Source organism: Ustilaginoidea virens, chromosome 4 (assembly GCF_000687475.1).
Source record: "Ustilaginoidea virens chromosome 4, complete sequence".
NCBI lineage: Eukaryota > Fungi > Ascomycota > Sordariomycetes > Hypocreales > Clavicipitaceae > Ustilaginoidea > Ustilaginoidea virens.
In genome coordinates this window covers 491,798-512,893 of record NC_057319.1, presented here as the reverse complement: position 1 = coordinate 512,893, position 21,096 = coordinate 491,798, and the positions used below count along the sequence as shown (strand labels likewise).

Sequence of the window (21,096 nt, the reverse complement as noted above, 5' to 3'; positions counted from 1 at the left end):
CCTGGACGACGAAATGATAGATGGGTGCCGACCAGGTCGGGCTGGTAGTACTTGTGGTGATTCATTGGGGATGCCAGGTAGTTATTCGCACTGGCTACTTTGGAGTGGATGCACTTTAGAGTCCCCTCTCCCCCACCTCCCTCCCCCCCACCTTGCTTCGACTTGATTTGTGGGCCGGTACGTGACCAGGCTACAGTGTGAGAAACTTGCTTGAGCCGCCATCTGGTCTGGAATGCCACTCCCGTCGATATGGCACGGCTCAAAGCCCGGATACCTAGTTGCCTTGAATATTTTGCAAACGAGAATGCCGCAAAACTTTTAGCCTTTCGGACCCAAAACTACAAAGCCTCTGTGCTCATGTTTCAGGACTAAGGAGTCACGCCGGACCCGGAGTCTTGCCGGCTGTAATGACATCTTCAAACCCCACCATGGCTCCGATACGGCCGGCAGAGGTCAATCAGAGAGAGGTTCACCCTTGGCACATTTGACGCTTGCAGCCTTATCAGCGCCTCTACAGTGCAGTGTGCAGTTGTGCACCACAGGACTGGACCAGACCCATTCTCCATTCCGTCCTCAAGCTACTTCCAGAGTCGGTACTTGGGTAAGCACAGGAGGTAGGCCTTCTGCAAACAGCTCCAAGTACACAGTAAGGTTTCAGCGCATTTCGTGCTTATTACGCACGGCACTTGCGCGTGCCATCCGATGCCCCACCTCACCAAAGCGGACCTTATCATTCCGACTTCTGCCCAAGTACCTACCTAGGTACCTAGGCAGGCATGTCATGTTACTCTCTGCCTCCTCTGCCACCTCTGCCCGCTTCACAAGTCACGCTTCGTCTTATAGTCCCTTCTGTTTCAGGAGATTGAGAGATTAGGGAAGCCAAGCGTCTCTCCCTTCTTTGTCTCCCGGACTCTTGCACTCTTCTTCTTTGGCCTTCTTCAGAGCTCTGGTTCTGGACTTCTGGTCACTTCCAGGCCGCTGCAACTGCCCGATCCACAGCCCACGGCTGTCATGTCGTGACCAACTGGCGCTTCAGATTCCTCGGCCTTCAGAACCGTCATCGTGAAACAATCAAACCTGCCCATCTTGATTTGCTTCACCACAAAATTTCCTGCGGCCTACATTCGTCTTCCCCTTTCTGACATAGTTTGCCAGCACTTCCCCAGTGTGATAAGGTACCGGCAACAAGTATGGCCTTGCAACCACGATACAACGACGAGGGTACGTTCTCCACAAACTATGATCCGCGTATCTGTGTCTGTGCTGATCATGTTATTCCACAGCCCAAGTTATCCTCAAAGTTGTGGAGCCGGACCGCAGCATCAGATTCTGTCATCGCCATATCCTTCTGACAAAGAACAATCCCGAGGTTCAAATTGGACGAACCACCAAACGAGACGCCAGGCTGGTTGAAGGACCCAACAATGGATGGTTCAATTCTGCTGTCATGTCCCGGAACCACGCCAAGTTGGTTTTATCTCCCGCTAACAACGTGAGCCTTTTCCGAATCGCCAATGCATAAAGTACTTTTGCTGCTTGGAGACCATGACTGATGCTTGTGGGCAGTCCGTGACCCTTATCGACGCAAAGTCCTTGCACGGAACATACGTGAACAATCATCGCATTGAAAGCGGTCAACCCAAGGAGCTTCGTTCGAACGACGTGCTTCGATTTGGCATCCCCATTCTAAAGGGATCCGATGTGTTCCGTTCCTGTGAAATGATGGTCACTCTTAATTTCGGACAGTCAAAGTAGGCTGTAACTCTATCCCTCCCACGACAGCAAGCCATGTGCTAACGAGTATTTAGCCCCCAAGAGCGGCCTGCGGTCTTCAGAGTTCCGGATTCCACAGATGATGAAGACGAAATGAGCGAGATGGACGACACTGTTGAGACAAGTGTTGCCATTCTTCAACAGGCCGGAATATCGCCGGCTCAAAAGGAATTCTCTGGCAGTGTCAGCGCTATTGACCTCACTGGCGACGATGACTCAAACGCCGCAGAAATTGTCATGTTGATGGAGCCAGGCGAGAATAGTCGGGAATTGGCTATGGAACCAGGACCAGCTTCTGCAGAAATCGAAGCTTCGGAACAATCCGCGCCATGGATATCCGAAGTCGACAGCCTGGACGAGGGAAGCGAAGGGCGCATGAGTTCTCAAGTGTCCAACTCCTCCCTTGAGCTCCATTCGGAGAAAGATGGCTTGTCTTTTTACTACGAAGACACAGAAAATTGCAACCATTGCGATGATGAAGAGGGACTTGGTCCAGGTACCTTTTGATTCCTCACGCAGCTTGATTTCTTGAACGAGGGACTGACTATGCTTGCTTCTAGACATGGAAGTGTTTGCAGTTGAGGAAACGTCCCACGTCTCTCAACTTCCCCTTGCGGAGCAGCCCGATCTCGTCTCGGCCACATACGCTGAAGACGTGAATCCGTCATGTCTTGCCGCAGCATCCGTGGAGCAAGCTGCTTCATCTCCATCATTTCGTTCATCTTTCGACGCCCAAGTCAGATCCGCGGGGGTTCTGGGAGCCAAATCTGGAAAAGTCGAATACTTCGAGGCTCGGGAGCACAACAGGCGAGTTTGTTTGGGCCAAACTGGGGGCAAACAAAACAGCAATGAGAATGGTGCGGATGGGCCCGCTGACATGGCCAACGACGAGCTGGAGCTGGTCGCAAGTCAGAGAAGCTTGACTGAACACGTCACAGCTCGAACATGCACAACGACCGCTGACTTGCTGGCTGCTGGCGATAAATTTCTTCATACGCCCATGACCGGTGTGGATACGAGACCAGATACGGATCCAAATGAGCTGCTCGATGATACATCTGCCTACACATATGAGATGAGCAAAAGGATGGCAGGCTTGGGAACTGGGCCGACTTTGGCGGCGTCGCAGAACGTCGAAGCTGAGAAAGCGCCTGGCGGCTCAGCCAAGGAGGCTTGCAAAGATGCTGCGTTGGGTGACGGCTCGCTGAAGAGAAAGTCTGACGAAATTTCGCAGCTGCTGCCCGTTGAAGAGGACCGCGACCTGGTTGGAAAGCGTTTCCAGCCAGCCGATGGCATGACTCGGTCGGTTGACCTTGCCGATGGGGAACCAACCCATGCCGCCAATGCTAGTCGTCAAGCTGCGGGCTCCTTTGCAGAGCGACCGGTCAAGCGAATGCGACGGGTTGCTGAACTCCTAGGCTTCGCAGCTATTGGTGGGGTAGCGGTAATGTCGGCCCTGATAGCTACCGCTCCGGACCTGTGATTGTCAACAGCCTGCTGCATTGACGGTAGTGAGGGCTTTTGTCTCTGTTTTCAATTCTCGGGAAGTTCCTCCCTTTTTTTTTTTTTTCGTTCGCTTTTCGTTCGGGGCTTGGGCTATCGACATCACATCTTTTTTTTTCTTTTCTCCACTTGTTTTGTTTTAACAACCGATGCTACGGCAGATACTGAGAGGATCAGCCATTACAAATGTGGCGGCTCAAGGCGTTTACGGATTGCCATGAACGTGTTGCTCAGTTGACAACGAGGGAGTCGTTCTTTTTTTAACTTTTTTTTGTCTTTTTTTTCCTTTTCAAATTCTATTGCGAAGCAGGATAAGAATATGATACCAGTGTGGCCTTTGGAAAACGACCTATTCTCGTGTGACTTTTGTTGTTTGTTGTCGTCGTGCCATTCTGCAGTCATCGATAAGCCCTGGAGTTCCTACCACCTTTAGGTAAGCAGGTAGGTACCTCCTTGGTCAAACTAGGGTGGCGCCTGGTACTCCGAGTCCGTCGCATTGCGGAATAACTCTGTTACTTGGAAACGGGAGCTGGTGGCGTTGTGCTGGGGGAAGGTCCGACCGCCGGCTTGTTACCTCATCCAAGTCCAAACAAGTCGCCGCCGCCCCCGCCAAGCTGCAAACGCCCACGAATTCACCAGTCCGCCCTCAGCAAACCGCAAACCGCGTTTTCCCTTTCGCGTCACGACGCTCCCGCCCCAGGCGCAAGTGAATGAGCTGTTCGCTTTGCAAGCCGCCGCCATGTCTGTCATTCTCTGCACTGGTACGAAGGAAAAAAAAAAAAAGAAAAAGAAAAAAAAAAACAAGACGCATCTTCTTCCGCAGGTCATGCGCCCAGGCAAAATGTTCACAAGTTAACTTTGAATCTCTGAACAGCGGGCTACGACCATACCATACGGTTCGCAAAATCCCCAGCTCTTTTCCGCTCTTTTGTTCTTTTTTTTTTTTTTTTTGCGTCATTTCTTTCTCTAGTCATCCCCCTTTGGCCTCTTTTGCTAACGACGGCCGAGGGTAGATTCTGGGAAGCTCTCTCGGGCATTTGCTCGCGCACGATCCAGCATCCCGACTCGCAGGTCAACAGGCTTTGCATTTCGCCCGACAAGCGATTCCTCGCCGCGGCCGGCCACCATACCGTCAAACTCTACGACATCAAGTCCACGAATCCGAACCCGCTTCTGACGTTTGAAGGCCACACGGGCAACATCACCGGGGTGGCTTTCCACTGCGAAGGGAAATGGATGGTGACGAGCTCGGAAGACGGCACCGTCAAGATTTGGGAGACGAGGACGGGGTCTATCCAGCGCAGCTATAACCACGGATCCCCGGCAAACGACGTGGTGATCCATCCGAACCAGGGCGAGATCATCAGCTGCGACAGAGCGGGCAGCGTGAGAATATGGGATCTGGCGGAGAACACGTGCGCGCACGAGCTCCTCCCAGAAGAAGATGTGTCGGTATCGAGCGTTACCGTCGCAAGCGATGGCACGCTTCTCTGCGCAGCCAACATAGCGGTAAGGGGCGCCTCTCTGCCCTCCCCTTTCTCCTTTTGGCTCATGCGCCCTGACGGACCAAACCAGGGCAATGTCTTTGTGTGGAAGCTGCAGCAGACATTCGACCAGACGCAAATCATGCCGGTTACCCATTTCAGCGCCCACAAGGAGTACATCACTCGCGTTCTGCTGTCGCCAGACGTCAAGAAGCTCGCCACGTGCAGCGCGGACCACACGGCCAAGATTTGGGAGGTCAATAATACCAAGCCGCAGGCCGAGGGCGAAAACGATCCGAAGCCGTTCCCGCTGGAGGCCACGTTGACTGGCCACCAGCGGTGGGTATGGGACTGCGCGTTCAGCGCTGACTCGGCGTACCTGGTGACGGCTTGCTCGGATCACTACGCGCGACTCTGGGAGGTGCACAGCCAGCAGATTATTCGGCAGTACAACGGACATCACCGAGGGGCTGTCTGCGTGGCCCTGAACGACTACTCGGAGACGCGGTAGGCTCAATGGGGGGGGCTTTTTCATTGTGGCGGCCTCTTTTGTCGGTTGTATTTTTGTCTCTTTCTTCTTGCTTGTTTTTGTCTGGGAAGCGCGGTATCTTGGACAAGATTTGGTCCGAGCTGAAATGCGTACCTGGCATGGGATACGTACGGTTCTTGTCTGCGTCGGTATTGTTTTTGTGCACAAGCTTGGCTGGGGTGGCGAACTCGCCTAAGAAATTCGACTCCGACCGAGGCTGCTGACCGCTTGCGTGAGGCTGTTGCGCGCCTTGACGCAGATGCGCGACAATGCCGGCCCATCGTCCCTCGTCTCGTCTCGTCTCGTCTCCCTGGGCCAGCATCGCCAGGCCGCATACAGCCGCGGCCCAGGTTCCCCTCCCTCAGGCCTCCCACCAAGCGCAAGCGCAAGCGAACCGCCCCACCCCTGCCCCCTGCACCTGCGCCTGCACCTGCGCCTGCGCCTGTGCCAAGCGCCCAGCCCCACCCACCCCACGCCAGGCCAGGCCCGCCCCCTGCCCAGCTGGAACGCTTCCGTCAAAGCCATCCTCCACCCGCGCTTCCCCCCTTGCCGTCTCGTCCGATTGGCCCGCCGCACCGCGCAAAAGAACCCCCCCTAAACTACTCCGTAATCTTTTGCTCTTTTCCACCCGCCCAGCCTGTCCCCCCCAACAACAACAAACTTCGTGCCCCCCCCCCCCCCCCCCCCTTTGACGCGCGCACGCATCGCCATGGCCGCCACGCCCCCCCTCGCCAGCTGCCTCGTGGGCTTCCTCCTCGTCGGCCTGGCATGGGGCCTCACCACGCCGTTTATCCGCCGCGCCGCGCGGGCGCACCGACCGCCCCCCCGCGCCGCCCGCTCCCGCAGCCGCTGCGTGCGCGGCCTGCTCTCCGTGCTGGCGCTCGTGCGCAGCCCGGCCTACGCGCTGCCCCTGCTGCTGAATCTCTCGGGCAGCGTGTGGTTCTTCCTCCTGGTCGGCCGAGCCGGTATGCTTTGAATCCCCGGCGTGCGTGCGTGTGCGTGTGTGTGTGTGTGCTGGTGAGGAAAGAATGAAAGAACGGACGAAAGAAAGAAGGGCAGAAAAACACCGCATTGGCTATTGGGCGCGGGCTGACTGACTGCCGCGGGAAGAGCTCAGCCTGACGGTCCCGATTGTCAACACCCTGGCGTTTCTGTTCACCGTCCTGGGGGAGTGGTATGTCGAGGGCAAGGTCGTCAGCAGAGGTAGGTGAGGCCGGCTGTGTGCTGCGCTGCGTTGCGCTGCGTTGCGCTGCAGTTGCTGGGCTTGTTCTAACTTCCAACGTCTGGGTGGTCTAGGGACCGGCGCGGGAGTCGTCATCTCCCTGGTGGGCATTGCTTTGTGCGTCCAGAGCAAGGCGTGAGCCGGCTCGGCCGGCCTGGCCGATTTACGCGAGATACAGTGCGTGAGGGGCAAGGCGCGGCTGCCGTGAGCTGTGGCATTGATCCGTTGATGCATTGGCCCGTTGACCTGTCGATATCAGTGATTTCAGTGGTCCCATCGATCCCATAGTGAGCAAAAAAGAAGGAAGGAAAGAAAGAAAGAGAGAAGGAAAGAAGGAAAGAAACTCCGTTTTGTATTTGGCCTGCCAAACAAGACGAAAACCCTGCCTTCCTTTTTGCTCCTTTTGCCTTCCGGGTCCCATCAATGCTCCCTCTATATGCAGATTCCTCGGCCTTTATATCCCAAGACGCCAAACACACACACACCCGCACGCACGCACGCACGCACGCACGCAAATACAGAAAATCCATCGCTACCAAGTCATGTCCAGCATCTCTTGGTCATCGCCTCGCCGCTGACGACCATCCAGTGGTCTTTTTTTCCTCACGGCAAGGCGGAGTACAAAGAATGGCGACTTGCCAGTGTTCGGTTGGGGCAGGTCTCGTGTGCGGCCTTTTCCCCCGGCCGCGGGGCCTTGATCTCATCGCGCCTCTCAAACACGTCGGGTCCCGCCGTCGCGTGGGCCTCCCAAGCAGCTAGTTTAGCGTTGCCGTGCCCGAAGCCATCTGACGACATGCCTCAAGCTTGGATCCTCGGCCGTCCAGCGTCCGAGGGCGTTGTCCGCAGCCGCCAACTCGGCATAGACGCTTTCGTCTGTAAGGGACTCGAGTTCCTGTCGAGCTATTAGGCCAAAGCAATAGATGGAAAGAAACAAAAGTTAAGAGGAAGAAGAAAGGCCGCTGACAAAGGCGCAACGTACTGCTCGCAACCGACCGTCGCAGGCTCGCAGCTGCTGCCGGGCAGCCTGGACCGGCCGGTTCCCCCGCAAGATCAGGTCCCGGCACTCTATCCAGCGCCGCGCCGCGCTCTGCCTCATGTAAATCTTCTGTCCCTCGTGTCGCCTGGAAAACGCGTCCAGAAGAACCCTAGCGGGACGGATTCACGGATTAGCCCGAGGCCCCCGGTGATTGCGGCAGCCGGGCCGGGGGGGGGGGGGGTGTTCCTCGCCAACGTACTGCTTGAGCTCTGCCTTGGTCTGCTCCTTCTCTCCGCCTTGGGCAACGGGCACGCGCGTGTCTGCGGCGCATTCCAGGATGTGATGTCCGTCAATGGCGCATTGCCGCAGGGTGGCCCAGCCCTCCGTGTGGTAGTCTCGTGCATCGTCCGGATCCGTCTGCGCGGATATGATGTAATACTGCAGAGTGCGGAAATCGGACAGAATCTCGGCTACTCGAGCGGTGCGACATTCGTTCACTGAGGAGGGGGGAGGGGGGGATTTCCTGGTCAGAGAGCCGTGGCCTTTTTACGTTTGTTTGCTCTGACCCAGCTCTTCTTCTTCTTCTGTGGCCCGTTTCCCGGCATCGCGAGATGAAGAGGAAGAGGGAAACAAAAAGAGTCGTAGTCACATGTCGACAGATGAACACGATGCAGCAATTACCAGCGTACAAGTGACAAGTGACATGACAACATGGGACAACAGGGTGCAAGGCGGCGCTCGGGGAGGATACGGTTCAACTCACATCCGTCCATGATGTCGTACGCCGCCGCATTGAGGCTCCCTTGATACGTGAAAAATGCGTCCTGAAAAGATGCCAAAGCTCCCAAGGTCGGAACGTGAGCAGACATGGCAGATGTTATACGAAATACAAGAAAGCGAAAAAGAAGCAAACGTCAACGCGTAAAGAGGTGGTGGTGGATCCTGCGACCAAGGGCGGTATCAAGACGAATCTTATACACGGACGGAAGCTGGGCAGAACCTGGACATGGCGCTGGACCAGCCGGCCTTTTTATCACACTTCTGGTGAAAGATCAGAGACATGGCAGGAAGAGGAAGAAGAGAAGGCAAGAATCGCGGTCGCAGAGGCAGTCGAGTCGCAAGGGAAAGTCTGCGATACGGCGCTACCACGCTTCGCATCCGATGCCAAGGCCGGGTCAAGCCAAGTCCCGTTGACCCCCTCCCCCATTGATTGTGCATGGCGGAGAGGCGGACCGGGGTCCTCCATACCGGGAAACCAACCGCCGCCCTGTGCAGCGCGATCGTTCCTTGGCCCTTGCTTCCGACGAACGCAGTTGTTTGACCCTGTCGGGCTGCTAGCGCGCATCCCATCCACGGCCTCCAACAGGGAAGCTCAGACCGCACCCAAAGTCACGGTGCCAGTCGTCCGAAATCGACTAGTGCGAGGACGACCCCCCTGTCGAGACACAAAAGAAAGAATGCAAGAAAAAATGTCGAGACAGGGTGGCCCTGCGGGCTTAGACATGGCGGCCCTGAGCAAATCCACAGCATCCACAGCCGCGACGAGAGAAACCGACGCAGCGCCTCGACGAGCCCTGGCTGGGGTCAGCTCGTACAGGGCGTGGCCCGGAGCCAATGACGTATAGAATTTGCTCAGAGGACAAGTCACGTACTGATTGCTTGACTGCCCTGGGGGGATTCGTTCGCCCGGCGCAAGGCAGGCAAGGCAGTAGTCGGGCTGTAGTCGGATTATGCCACTGACGACGCAGCAAGTTGCAAGCTCAAAGCTGGAAAAAACAAAAACCCAGCAGAGTCGGGTCCAGCTGGGGGGGTCCGGCAGCCTTGCCGTCCAACGAGAGAGCTGCATCGGCCCTACCGGGCAGCAGCATCGGCTCCCGCGCCCGTCATGGTCCCCTACGAGTCGCAAAGCAGAGCAGGTCACACAATGCTGGACCGACCTGGCCGTGGACGAACATGGAACAAACCGACCCGAGGTGATGGGAGGGTAAGACACCGACGACGGGTCACGGCAACACCGTGGTACACGCGAATTCCCTGCCAACCCCAGGCATGGGCATGGGCATGGGCATGGGCATGGGCATCACCGTGAGCCATGTGGCTCGTGAGCAGCAAGGACGGGTCAAGCTGGACTCGCCACGGCCAATGCCGTCCTGGGCACTAACCCCGATGCAGTGGACTGGAATTTTGGGATCGCAGGCTTGGGTTCGCAAAGTCGGAGCCCATGCCGTCATGCCGTCATGCCGTCATGCTCACCATGGGGGACGGGGGGCAAAGGACATCGGCCGGGCCTTTGCAGCCAGCCCTACAGGCTACAGCCGAGCCCAAGGGGGGTTGTCTGGACTCTAGCCAGGGAGTAAGCCGCTCTGCAAAGGTCTGCGGATGCTTGCTTACCCGTGCTTGGCTGTCCGTCGCTCGTGGCTCGTGGCTCGTGGCTCGTGGCTCGTCGCCCGGGGAGGAGGGGGGGAGGGCTGGGCGAGCTGGAGGCTGGGGCGAGCTGGAGGGTGTGCTGGAGGGCGTGCTGGAGGGCGTGCTGGATGCTGGATGCTGGTGGGATGGGATGGGATGGGATGGGATGGGATGGGACTTCATGGGCTGCCGTCGACCAAAATAAACTGCCCAAAATCCATCTGCTGCAGATGCCAGAGAGAGAGGCCTGGCCTGGGGGTGCGTGGCTGGTCGACTTGGCCGGTGAGAGTTGCCACGCCGCCCGCCACAACCACCGCCAGGTCCCGGGGGCTAAGCCCCAGCCCCTTACCTCAACTGTCTGTCGTCTGGTGCAGGCTGATCTTGTGCCGTCCGCCAAACTTACCTACCCAAGGTCAACTAACTGACAGCAAACAACAGCGAGGAACATTGAACGAATCCCCAGGCTCCCCTCCCCAGCCCCCCATCGTCAATGCAAAATACCCAGCAAGTCCACGGGTCTCAATAACTCGGGGCAATCTGCCCTGCCCTGCCTTTTTCCCTCTTTACTCCAGCGGATTCTTCACGCCGGTGGCCCCCCCAACCCCCCGCCAACAGAAAGGGCAAGAGCCAATCCGCCGCTGGGAACGAAACATCAGCCGGCCGTCTCTGAGGAATCCTGGGCCGCCCGCAGAACCTCGGTCCTGCACATCATCATCATCACCATCATCGTCACCATCTTCATCTTCATCTTCATCATCACACAGCAGATGAGCACAAACGACAGCGCCAGGCAGCGCCAGGCAGCGCCAGGCAGCGTCCATTGGCAAGTGAGCTTAGCGAAAAACGCCACCGCGACAGACCCGGAAGCTTGTCCATCGCATTCGATGCTCATCAACGTCGGGATTTTCCCTCCCCCCCCCCTCCCCCGTTTTTGCCGCCTTCCCAACGAGATGCTGGCCACCAAACGTCGTGCGTTGCTCCAGCCCCAAACGTAGACTCACCATCCGATTGGCCGTGGCCTGGCGCACGTCTGTTCCACCAGGATCTGCCATCGGGTAACCGAGCAGTAGGAAATCCGTGTCCCTAGGGGGGGCGGGACCGATTACCGAGCTCCCGCTGAGCCGAGAGATGGGCCATTCTCCGACGAAATGCAAGATTCAGCGCTTTTGTGGACCCCCAAGATTCATTCTCAAAAACCCAGCCTTGTAGATCATATGACATTCCCAAGCCAGTGACGCGCGCTAAGCCGCAGGCGGCTGGCCCCAGCTTGATATCATGTCAACGATGCCTTTTGAACTGAAGCGGATAACCCAAGGAAAAGACGCCATCTCGCGTCTGCAGAAATCGGCAGAAACCATCTTGCATCTTGCGTGCTGGGCCGGACGGGTTGCACCAGCAATGCTCCATATCGACGCTCCCATCCCCCCTGTCGGATCGGCTCCCCAACACCGTCACGTCGGGTGGCCATTGAAAGGATTCATACATCTGATCACGTGTCATGCATCATGCTCGCGACAAGGGGACGAAATGCTGTATAGCCTCTGCATGCGTCTACAGTGACGCTTGAAAACTCGATGCCGCGAGTCAATAGCAGGCTGGAGCCTTCTATAAGCAGAGGCTCGCATGGGTCAAATAGTCTTCTCGTCACGATGCAGCGTCATGCAACGCTCAACGTGAACTAAAAGGCTGCCTGCGACAAAATATATTGGAGCCATTCCGTCGTCTTCATCCGGCCTCTATCGCGGGGCATGTAGTTAGTGTACAATGTCTTGGATGAGATGCTTTCGCTTCCCCTCAATCGGGGCCTAGTCCTTCTCCGCAATGGCCTGTAATCTATCGTCGATCTCGTCTTCGGTGAGCATCCTGAAGGCAGGATTGGTTCCCTCCTTGCCATCGGCGCGAGGCCCCCCGCAGATACCAACCTCAATCTCCCCCTTTTTGAAATCCATGCTTAGAACCGTGCTGAGGGTCGTGATGGCCAGCTCGACGACATCCTCCCAGGAGCCTTGGGCACAGTCCTTGTTCCGCAGCTTCTTTTCCAAATGGTTCAGAGCCTCCTGCTGCTTGGGCCCGGCAGCAGTTCCCTTGTACCCGATGTAGTATCCTGCGGGATCGCACTTGTACAATTGCGGGCCGAGCTCGGAGTCGAGGGAGATGATTGTAGTGGCAACACCGTACGGGCGCATGTAGGCCTACTGCACGTTGGTCCCCAACTCGACAAGAGCTTCAACAGCCATCTCCAGCATCATGCGGGCAAGCACTTACCCGTTGCGTGTAGACCTGGCTGATGTTGGCAAGCCGCTTCGCCAAGACGTCGGCAGGCATCTCGTATCCGAATTTATATCGAAACTCGGCGGCCTCACCTTGAGCTCGTTGGGCAAAGGCTCTGGCATCGGCAATGGAGCCAGTGATTACGCAGCCGACTGACGGGGAGATCTGGAATATGTGGGAGACGGACGACGGGTCGATGAGTTTGTCCTTGAGCAAGTTTTAGCACTCTCTGGTGCATCTCGCCATCGAACCCTGGAGCTTTAATCCTCACCGGCACCTTTTTCTGCGACAATACAACGGCGCAGTCCTTTCCTCGCACGCCTACCGACATGATGTTTGCCGCAGTGATTGCCTTGAAAGCGTATTCTGCAAGAGGCCAGGCCAGTCAGCTAGAGGTGCCTTGCTGCTGAGCCATCGAGGGTCCCTGTCAATACGTACCAACTTGATATAGACGTCCATTGTCGGAGAAGATGGTGATGTGTCGATCGTAAGCGCTGGCTGGAAGTGCAGAACGTTAGCTTCCCGGGGGGACCACTGGACCACTGAACAAGGGTGTTTGAGCCAAAAGTAGGCAGGCGATGGGAGATTTCGTACCGGACATTGTGATGCGTCAATGGCCCTGTGCTGGGCGAAAATAGAGGGAAGAACGGTAGCTGATGCTCGGGAGGCTGGATGGCGACGGAGCTGGAGGTTGTGGTGGTCTTTTCACACCGAACGCGCGTTACGTTAGCCTGAGCTTGCCTGACCGCACATGACATGACAACGGAGCTTGGGAAGCAAGCAGAACTGGCTGTCGCCTTGCCGGAGAAAGGCTCTGGCCTCAGGCATCCATCTTGGTATCCGGACATTACCAAGACGTTGCATCAACTCAGGTACCGGGCACCTTAGGTACTGTCCACGCTGCGGCATTCCGCCTACAAGATGCTTTGACATTTTGACTATTCGAGATTAAAGGGCAATTTCGAACAGTCGCTTCTCCTCAGCTAAAATTCTCCCCCATATTATTCAAGGGAAATTGTCGCAAAATGAGCAGCATCTACTCCGTACCTCCGTACCCTTTCGGGGGGGAAATAAAAGTGGACCCGGTTCGAAGTCTCTCGCTAGAACTCCGTTTCATGCAGTGTCAGGTCAAGCTTTGCTTTGCTTTGCTGCCCAACTGCCTCATGGAAAAAATTTTGCCCATTCTCGAAATCCAACTGCACCGTTTCTGCGCAATTTCCTGTCGTGGTGAGATGGCGGTAGCCCTGCATCGTGGATGATAATTAGGTTAGGTACCTAGGTACCTTAGGTAGGCAGGTAGTACAGACGTGCGACTGCGGGCCTTGATCTGACCCAGAAAAAGTTGGGAAGGATGTACTCGTGGTAGCATAGCAGCCTAGCAGGCAGCCAAAAAAAAAATAATAAGGAGGAAAAGGAAAAGGAAAAAAAAAGCCCCCTAAAAGAAAGGACCGGCCTTTGCCAGTTGCACCTTCCGGATCCACGAATCTTAACTCTCGGTCGACCCGTCAAGAGACACTCGAATCCATTGTCACAGCTTGGAACCTCGCTGGTAACTGCTCAAGGCTCTTCATCTCACAAGAACTCAACTCAATTTTGAAACGAGGCAAAGAGGTGCTTGACCGCCCACTGTTGCGGAGCCGCGCCGGACCCTCCAACCTCACCTCCACCAACGGATTCTGTGCACAAAAAAAAAAAAAAAAAAAAACAGCAAACGGCTCGGAAACGGCTCGCAGAAAAATCTCGAAAAATCTCTTCAGCGTTTCAACCCGATTCGATATGACGTCGCCACAAGGCGCGACCCCCCCGGTGCCTGCCTGGAAGAGATTGGGCCTTAAGCTCAAGCATTCTGGCGCCGCATCCGAATCTGCCATTGGTACCCTGGCCGTTGGGCATCCAAGCAGCAACCAGCGCGAAGCCCAGCCGACCAAGAGGAAAATTGAGGCCCCGCCGACCACAGCGTCGTCCGTCGCCCTTAAAAGGCCTCGACGGGAATCGCAGCCTCAGCCGAGCGCCAGCGTCAATCCAACCTTGAAGAGGAAAAAATCGGTCACCTTTGAAGACCCGCCAACCAGGAGCCAAGACACGGCCGGGCCCAGGGAATCGGACAAATCCGCCAAGCCAGCAAAGAAGAAAGGCCCTGCCAAGAAGCAGATCCCGCCCGCCCCCTCGGACATCAAGCCTGCGCTTGACTATCTCAGGCTGTGGAAGACGTCGCGCGATAGCTGGAAGTTCAGCAAGAACCTCCAGTCCCTCCTCATCAAACGGGTATTCGAGGCCGATGCCATCCCCACGTCCGACATTGATACTTTCTATGAATACATACGAGACCTGAAAGGATTTGTGCGCAAGAGGCTTCGAGAGTCGGCCATGGAAGTACAGACCAAGGACGTTGCCGACGGCTCCCGCGGGTTCCCGTCGGGCACGAAGCACCTCGAGAGCACGCAAGCGACGTACGAAACCATCCTATCCGACCTGCTTCGAGCGCAGCAGCTTGGCCAGAAACGCAAGGGCTACGACGAAGTCGAGTTCATCGCCTCCTCCGACGCGGGGGACGTCATCATTCGCCGCGTTGTCAAGCGCATGCGAGCGGAAGCCATCATCGACGAGCTGTCTGAAGGGGAGGAGACGGACAGCAGCAGCACGACACAGTCTTCGGACAAGACCCTCACCACAAGCGACAACAACATGACCATGACCACCGACGGGGACAAGCCCCTTCGGTTGAACAACGAGGGGCCAGCCAAACGTCGGCGCAAGCTTCGGGTCAATGTCAACGACAGCAGCAGCTCCGAGTCGGATTCCGCCAGCGACTCCGACGTGAGCAGCAGCTCATCGGATGATAGCGATGACTCTTCCGACGACGACGACGACGACGACGACCATGATGATGATGATGACGATGATGATGATGACGACGATGATGACGACGCCGATGCTGCTGATGCTGCCGGCGCTCGGGAAGACGACGGGTACGAGTCGTCCAGCAGCTCGTCATCGTCATCCTCTTCTTCAGCGGATGACGGCGACGACGACGACGACTAGATGTGCGGAACACAGACGCCTCCCCTCACGGGATGTACGAGACGGGCGACTGGCAGAGGGTTAGACTGTACCATTTCGGCAATTGCATTCGCCACCGGCAGACAATAGATAGATACCCACAGGCTACGCTGGCCGTTTTTTTTTTTTCCTTTTGTTTTTTTTTGTTGATCTCTTGCACTTTGGGGGTAGGTTTGGTCACGGGACACTTTGTACGTTTGAAGCAGCGAAGCATGCTGGATGGGTCATGTTCTCGGGGTTGATGATGACGGATCCTGTTTGTTTCGTTTTTGTCTTTTTTTCTTTTTCTTTTTCTCTTTCTCTTTCTCTTTCTCTTTCTCTTTCTTTTTTTTTACAGTTCCCTCTATCCACGGCACATGTAGCGAATAAAAGTTTTGTTCTTCCGTTGTCCCCCGCCCCCCTCGCGCGTCGTCTGCGTAGCACCAAACGGCTAAGTGTACAGCTTGGTGAAGCCTCCTTCCGGCGGCTGCAGCCAGTTGCGCTCGTCGTACTCGGTGCCCTCGGCCTCGATGATGTGAAACGTGTATATGATGCGGCCCTTGTCGCTGGTGTTGCGCTCGCTCTTGTGCAGCAGGTTGCCGTGGATCAGCACCAAGTCACCCGCCTCCACCTCGGCCGGCACGTACTCGGGCTCCCCCCCCTCGGGCGGCGGCGGCGGCGGCGGCGGCTGCCCGTCGCCGCCGCCGGGAAACCTGGCGCCCGGATTATCCACCATTTCCGTGCCGGGCGCGCCGGCCCTGCGCACCAGCCTCTTCCGCACGGGGGCCCAGCCATGGCTCCCCGGCAGCACGCTCAGGCAGCCGTTCTCGAGGGTCGCGTCCTCCAGGGCGTACCAGAAGCCCGTCGCGGACGGCGGGTCGGTGAACAGAAACGACGAGTCCTGGTGCGCGGGCACGGCGCCCCCGATCCCCGGCTGCTTGCAGATGACCATGCTCTGCAGGCAGCGCGGGTCGGCGTAGCCCAGGGCGCGCGCCACCGCCGCGGGCGACACCTCCGCCCCCGCCTCGCCGTCGCCGTCGCCGTCGTCGTCGTCGTCGTCGGGGCGCAGCAGCGCCCGGAAGGCCGGGCAGGCGGCGTGCAGCCCGTGGCCGATCTTGTTGACGGCCGCGGCGGCGGGGCGCGCCAGCCGGCCCGCGGCGTCGAAGGCGTCCTCCTCGAAGAAGAAGCGCACCTTGTCGCCCGAGCCGAGGAAGTACTCGTCGCCGACGTGCTCGGCCGCGCGGCCCTGGCCGGTGGCGAAGCGCGTGAGCGGGTGGTCGTCGAGCGGGACGGACGACAGGAGCGAGCGCGTCTCGGCGAGCAGGCGGGCCACGGTGGCCGGGCGGAGCGCCTGGCGGATGACGAGGTAGCCGTTGCGGCGGAACGACGCGAGCTGTTCGGCGGAGAGGCCGGCGGCCATTATTCTTTTTTTTTTTTCTGCTTTTTTTTTTTTGCTTTTTTCTCTTTCTTTTCTCCTTTCTCTTTTCCTCTTTTCCCTCTCTTTCTCCGGGCGTGCGGAGGGGAGCGTGTTGTCTCCGCCTTTTTTGCTGGGGCCGAGTCTGTGGACGAGAAGTCGGGGTTGGATGAAGTTTGAGAGAGATTGCCAGCTTGCGATGTGCCCTTTTGCCCCTCATTTATGAAGACCCGTACGGGGGGGGGCGGGGGTATACGGGGGGCGGGGTATGCGGCGGGAACGGCGTTGTACGGAGTCTCCGCGGGACAAACCTTGGCACCAGACTCGCGCACTGGCGGCCAAGTTTGACCTGCTGTGGAGCCCCTGCAGCTCGCACTCTATGTGTTGAAGTATCCTGTATCCTGTGTGGCGGGCGGCTGACGGCACGGCACATATGTACATGACGTCTCCTGCCTGCTTCAGCTTCAAGCTTGCCAGCTCGGGTTTCGCTGCCTGCCCTTACTCAAAGGCATGGATAATTTCACGACATGGATTTCATCACATGGATTTCATCACATGGATTTCACCACGCGGGTAGATGCCAAAAAACGTCAAATATCAACCAGCCGCCAAGCCAAGTATGGCCCAACTGCACACAAGTACAGCCAACGCCAAGCCCGAGGATTTGCTTCATTAAAAAACAAAAATGCCGAAACACCAACCCGCCGTGCAAGCACCCGCCGACTATCCTCAAAACATGGCTCGCCAGGAGCGCAGAGTCCGATGCCGTATAGAAAAAAAAAAAAACACGTGCCCTTTTTCCAGCACACCCGGCAGAATCAAGCATCCGCATCCTCCAGGAAGCTGTATCCGTCCTCGGGAGGGAGCAGATACGCAGACGCGGCCAGGCCAGCGGCCCCCAGGAGACATATGACGGCGCTAGCCAGGCTGATCTGCCAACCGACATCCAGGTTGAAGCCCGGAATGGCAAACTGGTCGTCGTGACGGGACAGATACGACTGCACGGGCGTTGCTGTCAGCGAGGGGATTCAACAGGGTCTTTGCCCTTGCCCTTGCCTTTGCCCTGCCAGCAAGGGCCGCGCAGCCACCATTCGGCGCAGAGCCCCCAAAAAAAGAAAAACACACATACCACAGTCCCGACGATGAAGAATTCCACCAGCGACACCAGCGTGAGCATGCCCGTCACAAAGGGCCAGCCAGTCTCGCGCTTGTACTTGCCGCCCTTGATGATGACGAGGAAGCTGACCAGGCTTGCCAGGCACAGTATGGCGGACAAGGAGGCCAGGAAGCCAACGGTTTTCCACATGGAGCAGAAGGTGCGTCCGTCTTCGCCTTGGCACATGTCCGGCGTGGGGTAGTCCGTGCAGGGCGGGTCGTGGAAGTTTATGCAGCGTCTGTGAAGACCGACGTGCATCTCGACCTTGTCGCCTTGGGGGCTCGTGACCGAGTAGGTGATCCACGCCGGAAGGAAGATGGAGGCGACGATCATGGCGGTCGCTGCGTCATGGCGGTTAGCTTTAAAAAGAAGAGAGGAGGGAAGAAGCCTCTGTCCCGGCAATGGCAATGGCAATGGCAATGGCAATGGCAATGGCATTGCCGAGCACGTTGGATGCGAGACCAGGGGTGGCTCTCTTGGGAGTTGGCGGCAAAGAGTCTGCTTTCGGCGTGTTGGGAGTCATCGACGTCACCAGCCGCGGAGACGGACGGATCTCGCCAAGGCAAAGGGGCAGGGGGGGGGGAAAGAAAAAGAAAGAAAGAAAGAATCCTAGAAACCTAGAAACCTACCGGCCGTAAAGGCGACGAGGGCCGAAAAGTAGACGTAGGATCGAGTCATGGCCGCGACGTGAGCAGGGCAAGGGCAAGTAATTGAGTTGGTGCGGACGGGGACAAAGGTTTGTGTTGAGTTGCTGCCGCAGGGGGGCTTTTCATCATGTGGCTGGGGCGGCGGTGGTCGACCCAGCAAGGAAACCAGCATTCCTCGTGCAAGCTCAAGCCATCAATGACCAGACTGCAGCAGCTCCGCAGCCCCGCAGCCCCGCAGCCACGCAGCCACGCAGCTACCATGTATGTAGTCCGTACCAGACGGCAACCAGCGGCTACGGCACGGCACCAGCTGCCAGGCACGAAATCGCCGCACAGTGCTCCATTCATGTGGCTTACCCTGTAGGGTCAGGGCTCGTCAGCATCGCATCGCCAGACGTCAAGTCGAGGCAGCCTTCATCTTGTCCAGGCGGGATTTTTCAAGGTAGCTGCCCGGCCAGCGGCAATCTTGCGCAGGGTGGTTCCACCGGTTCATGGAGGTCCTTTTGATGCCAGACGTAGGGAGTCTCTTTTGCCGAAGCGATGAAACCGCACGACAGAGGGCCAAGTTAGCGCAACCATTCAAGGCTTCACGGCCATGATGGGGGAATGAATGGAGGAAACTTTTATCTGACATGGGCGACGAGGGCACCCCATGGCGCTAGCCCGAAACGAACAGGTCACGCCTGGTCAACTACGAACTAGCGTCTTGACAGGGTCCACCCATGCCGCTGTTTCAAATCTTGAATTTCTGCCGAGTGCAACACTATTTACTGCAAAGGACAACAGCACTGTGAGACGACATGCGCTTTTTCTATTTGGAAAAAAAAAAAAAAAAAAAAAAAAAAAAAAAAGTCGAGCCGGCCGGAATTCTTTGCCCGTGCAGCGAAAAGCTTGGTGGACCGGTTAGTCTACCGCTAGGCCGCAACTGTTCTTGTATTGTTGGAAGATGCCGCCGTGGAGAGGAGCTCCGGCTTTCGACCTGCACAGGACAGGACAGGATGCAACGAGGTAAATCAGCACTGCCCTCTACTGGGATCAGAATCCGATTCAACCAAAGATACACAGGCTGAGCTCCCAGCAGACTATCAAAGCAAAGCATGGCGGAGACCCGTAATCCCAAAGTTTGGCCATGAGGCCAAGCCGCGTGATGCCCTTCGGAACTAGAACATTGAAGGCAGCCGCCCAAAGTTCATGGGTACGTCTGCCATCTCTGAGCGTCCCTCACGCCTCATGACGGCAATCCAGCATCGGAAACAAAGTTTCCAAGAAGCCATGAAAACTTTGTGTGCGCGACAATCTTTTGCCACCAAGTGTCTGTGTGGTGCGCAAAAGGTCCAAACTGGTGGTTTATAAAAGCCACAGGCTGCGCTTTCTTCTCTGCAATCCTGGCCCTCCTAGGATTCTGCCATCCAGAGCTTTCATTTCGTCCTACACATTGCGAGATTCCCTCCACAATGAAGCTGACTCTTGTCTCCGTCTCGAGCCTCCTCGTCTGCGTGGCTTCGGCTCTCAGCATCGCAGGTCCCAGGGGGCGGTGCATTGGTCCTCCCGTGAACAATGCCACGCTCGACATCGTCAAAGAATACAAAGGCTTCTTGCCACTGCCGAGTACGTGCCCCCCCCCCCCCCCCCCCCACCCTGCAGCTCCCCAGTGCAGATGCGCGCGAGCGCGAACCCCAGCTCACGCTTTTTGGACGCTCAGAGAAGGACAAGGCCAAGAGAGTCAAGGTCGGCTACGGGCACCGATGCCACAACGAGACGTGCGCCGAGATCGGGTTCCCGTTCCCCCTGACGCACGAGACGGCAACCGTCGTCCTCCGAAAGGACATTGTGGTACGTTTGATGCGACATAAGACCTGGGAACGACTGACGGGTTTTTTATTACTTGGCCGAACCCCGCTTGGCGTCCCTCTGACAATGATGTTTTTTTTTTTGCCACAGACTGCTCAGAATTGCGTCACCGTCTACCTCGACGGAAAGAGGAAGCTCAACATGAACCAGTACGGCGCGCTTGTGAGCTGGGCCAACGACATTGGCTGCGCGGCCGCCAGGAGGTCCCTCCTGCTGAGGAGCCTGTACAACGGGCGCGACGCCAACAGGACCATCGTGAGGGAGCTGCCAAAGTGGACCAAGGAGCACGGCTACCAAATCCCCGAGCGGTATGCTTCGCGCAAGAGGGAGGTGATGCTGGCGCTGACGCCCACCAACGAGACGGCCTTGCCGATTGTTTGCAACGGGACTCTGGTCTGGCACGGGGTGTAGAGGTAGAGCCGGGGGCTGCTGCGAGTGATGAGCGGCCAGGCTGAAGTTGAATGATGAACGGGCAAGGGGGGGGTGGTGTTTTCTTTTTATTTGCTTCTTTTTATTTTCAGACGACGGTAGCTTGTAGTCATGCAAAGACGGATGACAGGCTGTCGCAACGAAAAGTCGTCCATGATCCATGACAGCAGTAACATGCATGTACTTTTCGTAATCTAATCTAATCTAATCATTATGCCGTGGTTGACCCACCGACCCCGCCCAACCCCGCCATCGCCAGCCAACCCGCAGCTCCAACCTCCAACCTCCAGACACCACCACCACCACCTCCACCACCTCCACGACAGCCAAAACATGCGCATCCTCCCTCTTCACCCACCGCCCAGACTCCTCCCCCCAGCCAGGCTGCTTCTCGCC

General features: G+C 57.1%; 10 protein-coding genes across 10 annotated transcripts; 6 read left to right on the top strand and 4 right to left on the bottom strand.

The window, feature by feature from the left end:
- Positions 1–1,190: 1,190 nt before the first annotated feature.
- UV8b_04659 (uncharacterized protein) lies at positions 1,191–3,256 on the top strand (the record flags this gene model as incomplete). Its single annotated transcript, XM_043142157.1, has 5 exons — positions 1,191–1,221; positions 1,284–1,492; positions 1,567–1,751; positions 1,809–2,269; positions 2,334–3,256. 5 exons carry the CDS (start codon positions 1,191–1,193, stop codon positions 3,254–3,256), a joined length of 1,809 nt encoding a protein of 602 aa, XP_042998091.1.
- A 759-nt stretch (positions 3,257–4,015) lies between these two features.
- UV8b_04658 (uncharacterized protein) lies at positions 4,016–5,271 on the top strand (the record flags this gene model as incomplete). Its single annotated transcript, XM_043142156.1, has 4 exons — positions 4,016–4,037; positions 4,151–4,172; positions 4,290–4,785; positions 4,852–5,271. 4 exons carry the CDS (start codon positions 4,016–4,018, stop codon positions 5,269–5,271), a joined length of 960 nt encoding a protein of 319 aa, XP_042998090.1.
- Positions 5,272–5,998: 727 nt separating this feature from the next.
- Positions 5,999–6,650, top strand: UV8b_04657 (uncharacterized protein; the record flags this gene model as incomplete). Its single annotated transcript, XM_043142155.1, has 3 exons — positions 5,999–6,254; positions 6,400–6,492; positions 6,586–6,650. 3 exons carry the CDS (start codon positions 5,999–6,001, stop codon positions 6,648–6,650), a joined length of 414 nt encoding a protein of 137 aa, XP_042998089.1.
- A 621-nt stretch (positions 6,651–7,271) lies between these two features.
- On the bottom strand, positions 7,272–8,356 carry UV8b_04656 (uncharacterized protein; the record flags this gene model as incomplete). The annotated part of the gene is made up of 4 exons (XM_043142154.1): positions 7,272–7,403; positions 7,491–7,656; positions 7,747–8,029; positions 8,251–8,356. 4 exons carry the CDS (start codon positions 8,354–8,356, stop codon positions 7,272–7,274), a joined length of 687 nt encoding a protein of 228 aa, XP_042998088.1.
- A 1,180-nt stretch (positions 8,357–9,536) lies between these two features.
- UV8b_04655 (uncharacterized protein) lies at positions 9,537–9,833 on the top strand (the record flags this gene model as incomplete). Its single annotated transcript, XM_043142153.1, has 1 exon — positions 9,537–9,833. The coding sequence occupies one exon, from the start codon at positions 9,537–9,539 to the stop codon at positions 9,831–9,833; it is 297 nt and encodes a 98-aa protein (XP_042998087.1).
- Positions 9,834–11,698: 1,865 nt separating this feature from the next.
- Positions 11,699–12,765, bottom strand: UV8b_04654 (uncharacterized protein; the record flags this gene model as incomplete). Its single annotated transcript, XM_043142152.1, has 5 exons — positions 11,699–12,085; positions 12,159–12,371; positions 12,436–12,530; positions 12,603–12,662; positions 12,759–12,765. The coding sequence occupies 5 exons, from the start codon at positions 12,763–12,765 to the stop codon at positions 11,699–11,701; spliced, it is 762 nt and encodes a 253-aa protein (XP_042998086.1).
- A 1,175-nt stretch (positions 12,766–13,940) lies between these two features.
- On the top strand, positions 13,941–15,206 carry UV8b_04653 (uncharacterized protein; the record flags this gene model as incomplete). The annotated part of the gene is made up of 1 exon (XM_043142151.1): positions 13,941–15,206. The coding sequence occupies one exon, from the start codon at positions 13,941–13,943 to the stop codon at positions 15,204–15,206; it is 1,266 nt and encodes a 421-aa protein (XP_042998085.1).
- A 448-nt stretch (positions 15,207–15,654) lies between these two features.
- UV8b_04652 (uncharacterized protein) lies at positions 15,655–16,623 on the bottom strand (the record flags this gene model as incomplete). The annotated part of the gene is made up of 1 exon (XM_043142150.1): positions 15,655–16,623. The coding sequence occupies one exon, from the start codon at positions 16,621–16,623 to the stop codon at positions 15,655–15,657; it is 969 nt and encodes a 322-aa protein (XP_042998084.1).
- Positions 16,624–17,435: 812 nt separating this feature from the next.
- Positions 17,436–18,451, bottom strand: UV8b_04651 (uncharacterized protein; the record flags this gene model as incomplete). The annotated part of the gene is made up of 3 exons (XM_043142149.1): positions 17,436–17,615; positions 17,747–18,114; positions 18,403–18,451. 3 exons carry the CDS (start codon positions 18,449–18,451, stop codon positions 17,436–17,438), a joined length of 597 nt encoding a protein of 198 aa, XP_042998083.1.
- Positions 18,452–19,874: 1,423 nt separating this feature from the next.
- On the top strand, positions 19,875–20,682 carry UV8b_04650 (uncharacterized protein; the record flags this gene model as incomplete). The annotated part of the gene is made up of 3 exons (XM_043142148.1): positions 19,875–20,028; positions 20,123–20,253; positions 20,362–20,682. 3 exons carry the CDS (start codon positions 19,875–19,877, stop codon positions 20,680–20,682), a joined length of 606 nt encoding a protein of 201 aa, XP_042998082.1.
- Between the last annotated feature and the right edge of the window lie 414 nt (positions 20,683–21,096).